Source organism: Solanum tuberosum, unplaced genomic scaffold (genome assembly GCF_000226075.1).
Source record: "Solanum tuberosum cultivar DM 1-3 516 R44 unplaced genomic scaffold, SolTub_3.0 scf00377, whole genome shotgun sequence".
Classification (NCBI taxonomy): Eukaryota; Viridiplantae; Streptophyta; class Magnoliopsida; order Solanales; family Solanaceae; genus Solanum; species Solanum tuberosum.
Window position 1 is genome coordinate 85,226 of NW_006239302.1, and position 11,909 is coordinate 97,134.

An 11,909-nucleotide genomic window follows, 5' to 3' on the forward strand; every position below is an offset into this window, starting at 1 on the left:
AAATTTTTAAATAACATAAATTGCAAGAAAATATAATATAATATACAAATTAATGGACAAATTCAAATAAAAGTGAAATACAATTACATAAATATTACATAAACACTCAATTTTCAAAATTATTATGTTGTTCCCATAAATGCTCTAGTAATGCATTACGACGTTCAAAATGAGCATTTTTGTCCTCAATTTTCAAAATTAAAATTTTCATCTTATCATTTTAATTTTGTGTATTCTTTGTAGTGAAAATTAATAATAAAATCAAATATATTATTGACGAAAATTAGAAAAAATTAAAATACTATTAATTCGAAACTAAAGTAGCATATATTAAATAATATATTTTTAAAAATATTATATTATATTTAAGAAAAATTATAAATATTAGATATTTAATTAATGACATTATATGTAAAATAATAAAAATAATAATAAAATATTGAAAAAGTGAAATAGAGAGTGTGAATAGTAGTTCTCCAAATTTGAAGAACTACTATTCACCTCTCTAAATTTGAAGAATAGAGAATGGTTGGAGATCCCATTCTCTATTTTACTCTCCAAATATAGAGAATGGAGAGTAAAATAGAGGTGGGTTGGAAATGGTCCAAGGCTATTTTGGCAAACTAACACTAAACTAGTTAAAATTCATAATCGTCAAATAAAAAACAAAAAATATTCAATAAAACATATTAATATACTCGGTTGCAAAATACAAATAAATTATAGAATCAGTTTAAAAAACATAACCACAAACACGCTAACATTTTAAAGTATGTTTCAGTATTCGATCTTTTCAAATGAATTTATCATTATTGAGTAAATTTTGTTCAACTTTACAATTCGGTTTTTGTGTTATTGATTCTTTTTGTTTAATTGTGGTGTATTTAGGAATATAACTTTTCAACTGGATTTACTGTTAGCAATAAAAAGCGGTTGGATTTTGAAGGAGAAATCAATTAAATAAGGTGAGAAGAAAAACAAATAAAAAAAACTAGTCTGCGCTGTAACGTTTAATTTTTGTATTTCTTTTTTATTAATATTTTGGCATTACTGTTAGTTTTTTTAAAAAAAAAAATTCAGTTGTGATTTCTAATCAAATTTGTTATTATTATTTTTTTATGTTATTTGTTGTACGGAACAAGAGTGCACACATTCAAAAGTCGAAGCTAGCAAAGATGAGGGTTCTTATATGGATATGCATGTATGCTAAGAGAGACAGAGTCCAAAGAAGAAATAGGAAAGTGATTGTACATTTTCCAAAACTTGAGACATCTATATATTCACATTTCAGCTACTCTCTTTGTCCAACAATAGTTGTCCACTATTGACTTGACACACCCCTTAAGAAATTATAAATAAAGGGTAATTTTACTATATCACCCTTTGAATATAATAAAGGGAAATGACTATAATTAATGGTAAGGATAAATTAGGAACTAAGTGTAAAATTATCCATGGATTTCATAAAGTGAACAAGTATTATTGGACATCTATTTTTAGTATTGTTGGACGGAGGGAGTATAAGATAAATTCCGAAATCCAACAAACTCTTTTCTTGTAAACTAAAAACAAAAACCCAGCACTGAAGAAAATGAGAAAAAGAAATATATATATATATTTTGTCTTGGTTTCTCACTTAATATCTGAATTAGCAGTAATGGCCAATTAATGACTATTAAGTGGAAATAAATGTGCCAATCAGTGGCTATTCAAGAAGTGGAATCAATTTTTCCTACACAAACTTATTCCTGTCAATTCCTCACTTTCTTTCAGTGTAGTCAGTCATGGAAACTGTTAAAATTAGACTTCCCTTTGAAGATGTCATAGAACTCCACTGGCTTCTTCCTATACTCTGCAGAGATTTCCTGAAAGCACAAGTCAAATCTCCTGTCAATACTTGTTTGAACATTTTAGCAGTTTGTAACTTTGTTAGTTGGGAACGGGTGGTGGTAGGAGGGGAGGAGAATACCTCTATTGCAGCAGCTAAACGCAAGATTGAAGCTTCACACCACGGACGACCAATAAGTTGCAAGCCTATTGGAAGTCCTTGCTTATCATGACCAATCTAAGCATGAAAAGAAAAGAAAAGTATAACAATAATAAATTTTAAACACATGATGTTGATAGATATTTGACATCCACGAGTTTTAGAATAATTTTGAATCCTATGGTGGTAGCCATCAATCAAAGAGACATCTTAGTTTTAAAGGGAACAGAGATTGTGCAAATACAAATGGAGAAAGTTGTGAAGAGAGAGAGCGTTCAGTCATTCATTTTTACTGCTGTGTGTCAATATTAATTGGAAAGAAGGTGAGCAGGTCCTTGAAATGCTTAGAATAGGAGCATTGTTTGTATATTATCAACATGCACGTTCTTATCCTTCTATTCCATATCCTTTTATGCGATTTACTCTCAGATAACTGCCTAAGAGGAAAAAGATGAATATCACTTACAGGGACAGAAATTGCCGGAAGTCCAAGAACATTTGCTGTCATAGCAAATTGCATTAGGCTTGCTGAAAACAATAGCAAATGATGAAATAAGTAGTCTAAATAGAGTTGATCATCATGAAGTGCTCATCATAACAACAAAAAGAACTGTTGTAGAATTGATAATATTTTGAGATAGAACGCTTCGGGACTTTAATTATCAAAGTACAATCTGTCTTCAATGCATGCAAAAATCAAATTTCTGAATCTACCAACCAGTCAAACATCAAATATTTTATTCATAAGATATCTCGTGAAATAGCATTGCATTCTCATACTTAATATATCCAACGACTACTAATGACTACTACAAAGTAATAAAATGATGTCTTTTTATTTGTAAATGATAATTTAAAAAAAAAAATAGAAACAGATGTTAACCTACCTACAACTTGCAAATTTGTCTCTCCAACTGCAAGAGCACTTTCTGGAATTTCTGGGGCCGTCATTCTGGAAAAAAAAGTAAAATTAGAAATTTATGAACATATACATTTCCATTTGATGTGTAAACTTCGTGAGTGAGGTATTCAATGGAAATCCTCTGTGGATCATAACATCAGACAAATGTGACTTCAATCGTCAAGCTAAATTATGGGGTATAACTTCAAAGACATGAGAAATATCCTAATCCTTAATACTCTTATTGAGTCATTCACTGATTAACCATTATCCACGTGAAGTAAAAAGAAACATATAGTTCCTATTTTGCACCAATCATCTAAAATTTTGACTTCCATTGAAGTACAATCTTATGTCAAATATTGCAAGAGGACTTCAGAAAATTCTACTCTCTTTTACATAACTATTTCTGAAACCAACTTCCTGAAACTTCCATCAACTAAAAGATAAGGAAAATAGTTAACAGAAATTAGTTTACCCAGTGGTAGGTGTTACAATGACATCTACTTTCTTGAAAATCTCCATGTGGTAGTACATTATCCTTCGCCTGCAATAAGAGACACAGGAAAGCTGAAATAAATTGAATAGACTTCATCATATTTCTAAATGCAATTCCATAGCAAGACGGAAATCTTTTAACATTTAGATAAAACATAGTAGTACATTTGGCACTTGACATTTTTCCAAAACATAGACAAAAAAAACCATTAAATGACACTTCAGAGACGCAACGTAACTATGGAGTAAAGAAACCATGAAATTAATGACAAGAACATGGATTCTGACATGCTCTTCTATTGGAGTTTAAATTTGTTTCCGTGCACAAGCTATGAGCATATCTTTCCTCCAATTGAAAATTTAATATCAGGTAACTTTCTAAGATTTTACACATAATGAGCTTATAGTGAAGTAAGTAAACCTAAAATCGCTGATGTGGTTAAAGCTAGGAATGCCTACTAAATGTTGAACCAAATGTTAAAATGTCAATGATCCACAATACACTTGCAGCAGCTTTCACATCCCTAATTTGATACTTTAACAAACAATAGTTGAACAAATTGTTTCGACATGTATGAAAATATTCACTAACTAATTCTTTACCTAAGGCACTGGGCAGATATATAGTCAGATGCTGCAAATGATCTGAAAAGTGCCAGATTTGTGCGAGTATCATTAGTCAATCTAACTCCTTTCCTACATAAAATGAAAGAAATTCTATATTAGTCCAAACAACAACATACCAAGCAGTCGTACAAATAGCATGATGGAAAATAAATATACCCAGCCTCGCAATCAGGATTCAGTAAGCACAGTGATTCAGATCCAAAAGTAACAGTATGGGCTGTGCGCAGCTCACGAAGCTCCGGTATGACAATCTCTGTTGTCTTGATTGCAAAGAGTTAAGCAAGAAAAATAGAATAAACAAAATTAAATCCAGAAAAGTGAACCTGAACTTTAAACATGAAGTCTTCTGAAATAGACAATAATCTTGATGTAAAAAGCATGAGTCAGACAGAATCACATACGTAATAAAGAGTACTATGGACTTACTTTGCACCCATACAGACGAAATAGTTGGTTTAGGACATCTTCACACTTATCAGATATGTCGGTCGAGCTAACATCGTTAAACCACTGTAAAACATGTCTCATATCAGCCAAAGCTCAACCAAGAAGGTTAAAATCACCAACAACCTTAAGAGAACTGAAGTGCAACACCTTTGTATACTTTCCCAAGGTAAGTGATCCCAAGATATTTGAACCCTCACTGGAAGATAAATCTGGTAAACAAGGGATGGACTGCAAAATGAAAAATCAATCAGTAATAATGTGAGTAGAAAACAGCATGCTTAATGCAGAGTACAACTTTTTAATCCAATGAAAATAACTCATTTGGCATTGAACCGACTTCAACAGTCTCCGGTACAAGTATAGGATCAACTTAATCCTATGCTTAAGATTGGTCTTGTTTAGATATATCAAATCCATTTGGGGGACCTAAAACAACAAGGTTATAATGGATAGGGAAATGTCACAATTTTTTTCAGCAATTTAACTAATATAGTCTTCTATAATCTTACATGATATTAGTAGAGTGAATACTGCAGAATGTATAAAAACAGGAACAATGGGACATTCAGCGGAAGAAACATCCCCCAAACTGAACCAGGATCAGAACAGATCTCTGAAGAAAAATACCCCAAACTGAGTTATTATGGTAACCAACATACTTCAGTATCACAGATGATCAAACTCGACGTTGAAAAATGATCTGATACTCTATTTACTAATATTAGCTAAAGTATTTACACGAATGAAGGGAAAAAAAAGGTTAAAACTGAACCCTCAAGCAGAAAAATATCTTGAAATTTTGCAAAAGTACACTTTGTGAGTGATTACAGGATTCAGACGAATTCGATCAGCTGGAGAGGATCCCGAGATTGCTGCATACCTGAAAAGTTGTAGGAAATAGCCATAATCAACACATATCAACCAAAAGAGTGGTTATCACCATGATCAAGATAGCTGCCAAATTTAACAAAAAGATCCCCAAACATACAACCTATTTTTTACAAAAATATATACAACCTAATTGATCTATCTTTACAAGGTCTGCGTACTCCCCAGCCTCCCCGGACCCCATTTGTGGGACTGTACTGCGAATGTTGTTCTTGTTGCATCTTCTTCACCATTGTTTTAGCTCACATAAAGGTAAATGAAATTGATGCAAAGTGCAAACAGTGCAACACCAAAATAATTCTAGGTGCATATGTAATCAAGTCAAAGAGGTAAATTAAAAAAAATCCATGGTTTGACTGTACACAGTAAGGTGATATCAGAGATTTTCATGACCAGAATTGACTATTTGTTTGTAAGGAAATTGGCAGTTAAACCCAATTACTAACACAAGTATGGCATCCTCAACTGTAGCTGTAATGGGTCCAATAATTGTGACAGTTCCTGCTTCCCACAGTGACCTGAGAAAAGAACAGAGATGGACAAAATTATACACATATCTACCCTTGCAACATGCAATCACAATCATTGAAAATGTTTATAAAATATGCCTGATAGAGTTAAATAACCTAAATATTATCACGTACTTCTGATCAAATTTCAAATATGGGCCACTTTTTCCGATTTCCAAATTCTGCAAGTGTATGGGAATTCATTCTAATATAATTGACAATGGCCAAAATGAAACATATCACAACATAAAATGAACTTAATATTATTATTTTTTAGCATCTAGCTTCTTGGACATGACTAGATGAAACATCACTCTCCATGTTCATGCATACAAAAAAAAGTCATCTGACCAAAATTTGTAAGAAAAATTAGCTTGCTTCTGTGCGCACTCAAACAGCATTCACGGGACGTGAAGTTCATTGGCATTTTCTTGTTTTTGGATTCTGTAATGAAAGAACAGAAAACCAAAAACCTTTCTTTTTTTCACCGATACCTTAATCTTGAATTATTTATGAATCTGCAAGATGTAAGTAGTGCATGTACTTGGTGTCTCCTTTGCTGTCGTATCACGGTATGGATTATGTAAGTAGTGTGTGTGTAGAAAGCGTATAGGGCTCTTCTTTGATTACATTTCTAAGCAATGTGCAGAATAGAGTTATAAACTACTGCAGTAAAGGCATCACTTCTCTACAAAGCTACCTTATTTCTCATACCATGAAGTGCCTGGGAAATAATGCGTTTGAGTTTAACTATGGCCTAGAAAAAATATACTTGATTTCATGCCTTACACAGAGTTTTAGGTTTATAATGATTGTTTCACTTATCCACAAGCGAAATGAAAAATGCCCTTCACAGATATTGAAGAATACATGTTAACATAGAGACTTTAAGAATCCAGAAAATAGGGATAACTAAAGAAAAGAACAATTTTTAGGCTGGAGTACGAGGGAGGCAAGTTGTATGAGGCAGAAGATCATAGCTTTGACAGCAGACAGAAAGTTTTCCTGAAGGGAACAATATAATTCATAAGCAATAAGGTATAGATGCACATTGACCTGCCATTCATGAACTTACCCTGTCAGGTCAGTCCGTCCAAATGTTGTTTTCAAGCCCACAACCCCGCAAAGAGAAGCAGGAATTCGTACTGAACCTGGACTTCAAATGAATGAATCTTGAAAATCTATAACCATTTTAAAACAAATTACTAATTCACTACGCCCAATATGTCATACAACCTCCACCATCTGTTCCCAATGCTGCTGAGCACAATCCAGAAGCAACAATTGCAGCTGAACCTGAGGAAGAACCACCTGTGTACCTTTTTGGATTATGCGGATTTCCAGGTGTACTGCCATAGGAAAATGCTCATTACTGCTGTGAAAGGTAAAATATACACTCAACCTAAAGTTACCCAAGAAACAATAGTTCCCAGATACACTTCAAAAAATTATATTCCGAGAACAAGGGAAAGATATCTAAAGCGGTCTGTATGAGTGGCTTATCAAATATAACTCAAGCAAGACTCTCAGTCACCAACCAAAGGAAAAAGACTACAAAGATGTAATAACTGGACTGGACAACATTTTTTATTAGACATGTTGAAATATGTAACTTAAGTAAAGAATCATCATTCAAAAGAGATGTAGGGAAACAAAAGTATTACTATTCTGCAGTTAAATGAGTCAAAATGTGGCAATGATCACATAACAGCCAAAAAAACACCACCCGACAACCTCTCTTGATCAAGAAGAATGAACTAGGAATAAACCACTCTGGTGAACCTTATGCTATGTTGGCAAAGGTTGAGCCATAAATGACTGCTTCAGAACATCCAATACTCAGTCACAGAAAGATCAAAATTGAAACAGAAAGGAAGATAGAGAAATAAAAAGAAGTGTTCTTTTGAGGGACGTCTTTAGCATACTCCTGTTAAATGTGAAAGACTGAAATCCTTCTTCAACATTCACAAAGCCAATATTTAGCACATATCTTTAAAAAAAAAATAGTCATGTTTGCTATTTGTGTTGGAAATCATTTTTTCAACAATTTGTAGGTTCAAGGAAACAAGTTTACCCATAATTTGGATAACCTACAAGGAAACAAGTTTACCCGTAATTTGGATTATTTCCTGTTGTGCCCATACCAAACTCATGCATATTTGTCTTTCCTACTAAAATTGCACCACTGTTTCGTAATCTTGACACAGAAACCCCATCTGCCTTTACCTGGCGAACCTCATGAAACCATTTAGAACCACCTGCACTTTTTTACGGGGAAAGATGTTCAGCTAAAAATGGCAGAGATATTTACAGAGGAAATATGAAGTTAAACAAATACCCTTTGAAGGATGAGGATAGCAATCAATGTCATCCTTGACTGCAGTGAAAATCCCATCCAAGATTGACAACGGGTTTCCTCCATGACCACATCATTAAAGAAAAAAAAGATGAAAGGGAATACGGTTTAGTAACAAAATCAGCAGACTTGGCACAGTAATTTGAGATAAGCTTTATTTGCAGGAAGCGAATATCATTTATTTGATGCCGTGTGCTGTAAACTTAGAGAGAAAAAAAGACAAATTGTGAATTGCATATGTAGGTTCTTACAAGATCCAACTTTATGCACATCAACAAATAAAAATACCTTCCTCAAATCTTTGAGTGGAAGCTGCCGCTTGCCTTCTCACTTCCTCGGGGTCAAATGAGATTAATAGTGGTGCTGATTGCTGCTTACTATTAAATACCTCCATTGCTGAGATAAAGTGTTCTGCAACCTTTAGCATGACAGAGGTTTATTAGTCTTGAAGATGACCGAAATAAAACAAAGAATGAAAAGTCACTTGCCATAGATGGGGTCGTAAGCTTAGATCTGTAAGCATATCCATAATCACGAATTTTCCAATAGCGGAATTGGAATGGTTCTCCTGAATCAGAACTCCATCTGCAAGTAGGATCATAATGTGGAAGACACTTCAATGCTAAAGCAACCCGTTCTTCAGGTTTTCCATCTTCTTCTAAGCAAACAACACCAGGCTCTGGCTCTAATACATATACATACTAAACAAGTCAGTACCATTAGAAAAAGCACCTTAATTCCTGAATTCTAACTTCAACAAAATCATGGAAATATTATTCTTCTTTCCAGTTATATGTCCGAAAATCAGCTGAGTATTATTTTATCACCAACTAATAGGGGGGGAAAAGAGATAACAAGGAGTACAATAAGATGGTTAAGCAGCACCACCTCAGTGGAATGACATATTTAAAAGGAATAAGTATTTTCCTACTCCATGATGAAAAATCGATGTACACTATACATACAGTATACAACACAATAACAATTATGACTCAATCACAAGCAAGTCGGAATCAGTTATGTCGCTCTAATTTAATCTCGTCCCAATCTAATATTAGAAACTAGTTTCACTAGAAAACATTAGACCGACTTAACGCAAATGTACAAACATGATTAAAACTTAATCCCAACTAACTGGTATCACTTAAACACACAAAATATCAATAAAATAGTGAAAGATAATCAGCAAGAGCTTAATAGAGAACCTTGAAGAGGAAATTGGGGAATGAACATGGGAACCTCTGGTATCACAGTATTCTTCAGAATCTGACAATAAAAACACAACCGTTCTTTAATTTCTTGATCTCCTTTTTATGCATCAAGATACAAAAAATTGCAAGTAAACAAACCTCAGTAATCCCATTCTTCTCCTTCAGATGACTAGCAATTAAAGAACCAATTACAGGTGCCTCCATTACTTTAACAAACAACTTGAACCAAAGCCCCGTCAAATGTGGAGCTGCAAATCAATTAAAATAAAAACTCAGGGCGAAAAAAAATGATACTGCCAATGTCATCATAGCGAAAAAGATGAAACACAAAACCTTCAATTTTTTCGGGCACATATTTGACTGCAGTAAGGTCTACTTCATTCGCCGGCAACATTATTTGCTTTTTCCCCATTTTTCAGTCACAATTTTTGAACTGGACAAAAACACAACAGATACAATCAAAAGAATAAAATTGACAAGATAGATAGATAGATAAATCATGTTACACATACTTGACAGAGTCTTGAAAGTCTCAAACTCTGAGGCAAATAGCAATGAAGATGCATTGAGTAGTCAACATCAATTTCTTTAATTTCCATTGTGACAGCGACATTGAGTTGAAATTCAGTTCTCCATAGTCTGGACCTTGAAAAGGTCTCAACGGACAATAATCTCACAAGAGTACATTGTGTTGGGCTGAGCCTTAGGCGTATCTGGACTTTGGTACGATTTTGGGCTTCGAATACTCAATTCGTAAGCCCCAAGAAATCGCAATATGACTCACCGCCGCCTTATCATAGTGTTAGAAGTAGCGTTACTAATCCGCAGTTACCTAATTTTAGAAATAGCGTTAGTAATCAGCAGTTACTTCATTTTCAACGGTTTATTTTTGCGCGTTAATTAAAAGTAGCGTTAGTAATCCGCAGTTACCTAATTTCCAACGGTTGATTTTTGCTTTACATAGTGTTAGAAGTAGCGTTACTAATCCGCAGTTACCTAATTTTAGAAATAGCGTTAGTAATCAGCAGTTACTTCATTTTCAACGGTTTATTTTTGCGCGTTAATTAAAAGTAGCGTTAGTAATCCGCAGTTACCTAATTTCCAACGGTTGATTTTTGCTTTATATTTTTTATTATTGTCATATTTTCGTGTAGATTTTGCTTGGCATAACTTTTGTTTTTAGGAGAAGGGTTATTGGCAACAATTTTTTTATCCGGTAAAGATAAAAATAAAATTTGTATGTATTTTATTTTCCTTGCTTCTTAATAATAAATATATTTTAAATATATTATTGAATTTCAAGTATTAGGACTCATTTTGTCTCAAACTAATTATGATAAAGTACTTTTTTAGATATTTTAAATTTATGTTTTAGAAAAAATGATTCACGTGTTCACAAAAACTCATTATATAAATAAATTAACCACTTAATATATGTGTTCTTATTTTAATCATACACAACAAGATTAACAAAAATATTTTATTATTTATTCAGATGATTAATTAAAATATATTATAACTTGAAAGTATAGTGATTCCGACAGTAAAGTAGTAAGTCTAATTATAATTCGAATTGTGACAACTTATCCATGTATACTAATCGGATCATCATGGAAGACGCAAACATTAGCTTATTTCTGTCTAACAGCTTGTTTGGCATTGTTGTTGGGAGATCAGAAGTGTTTTTTTGAGAAAAAAACATTTTTTTTTTGAAAAATTAAAAGTATTTTTGGCATTACTGCTAAAAACAACTTATTTTAAGAAGCACTTTTTTAAAATGGCTTTTTAGAAAAGTGATTTTGAAAAAAAAAATTGTGTTTGGCTAATTCATTTGAAAAATGTTTTTCATAAGCAAATTGTGTTTGGCTAATGTTTTTCAAAAAGTGTTTTTAAGAGTCAAATTACAAAAAAGGACAACTATTAATGTACTTCTAATATTAAAATTATTTTATTGAGAGAAACTATTTTAAATATCTAAATTAATTAACTTTTTAATTTTTTTCAAATTAAAATTTACATCATTAAATTTTCAATCAATATTATACCTTTTTTGGGTGGCTGAAATATCTAATTGTTATTTTTTTTCTTCTTTTCTAATCTTGAAAAAATATTAATGTTACCTTTAATCTAATTCTACAAAATAATACGTAAAATAATATATAATATATAAAATAATAATATATAAACGCAAAATAAATTATAATATTTATTATATAAAATAAAAAATAAAATTCTTAAATGAAATTTAACCAAACTTATGAAATATACTAATTTATTACTAAGAAATATATTGGTAATATGTAATTATGTATATATGAAAAATGATATTTTAGTCTTGAGAAAAATATTTTTTTGTTTCTGTTTCTGTTTCTGCTTTTTTTAAAAAGAAGAAATTTTTAGCTTCTTCCCAACCGCAAACTAGTTGCTTCTGCTTCCATTTAAAAGCACTTTAACCGATTTGTCAAACAATTATTTTTTCAATAAT

At 32.2% G+C, this 11,909-nt stretch overlaps 1 protein-coding gene across 2 annotated transcripts; it reads right to left on the bottom strand.

The window, feature by feature from the left end:
• Positions 1 to 1,437: 1,437 nt before the first annotated feature.
• On the bottom strand, positions 1,438 to 10,232 carry LOC102604577 (fatty acid amide hydrolase-like). 2 transcript variants are annotated; one of them, XM_006361931.2, is made up of 21 exons: positions 9,937 to 10,232; positions 9,758 to 9,857; positions 9,563 to 9,672; positions 9,419 to 9,479; positions 8,702 to 8,898; positions 8,502 to 8,631; positions 8,196 to 8,273; positions 7,968 to 8,115; positions 7,094 to 7,206; positions 6,933 to 7,008; positions 5,795 to 5,866; positions 5,289 to 5,340; positions 4,608 to 4,688; positions 4,440 to 4,523; positions 4,170 to 4,273; positions 3,990 to 4,082; positions 3,367 to 3,435; positions 2,875 to 2,939; positions 2,454 to 2,515; positions 1,970 to 2,065; positions 1,438 to 1,865 (listed from the first exon to the last, which is right to left on the bottom strand). In XM_006361931.2, the coding sequence occupies exons 2-21, from the start codon at positions 9,834 to 9,836 to the stop codon at positions 1,779 to 1,781; spliced, it is 1,857 nt and encodes a 618-aa protein (XP_006361993.1). In that variant the 5' UTR covers positions 9,837 to 9,857; positions 9,937 to 10,232; the 3' UTR covers positions 1,438 to 1,778. The 2 variants fall into 2 exon arrangements, with proteins under 2 accessions (XP_006361993.1, XP_015158270.1); XM_015302784.1 differs by lacking the exon at positions 9,937 to 10,232 and having other exon boundaries at positions 9,758 to 9,929.
• Between the last annotated feature and the right edge of the window lie 1,677 nt (positions 10,233 to 11,909).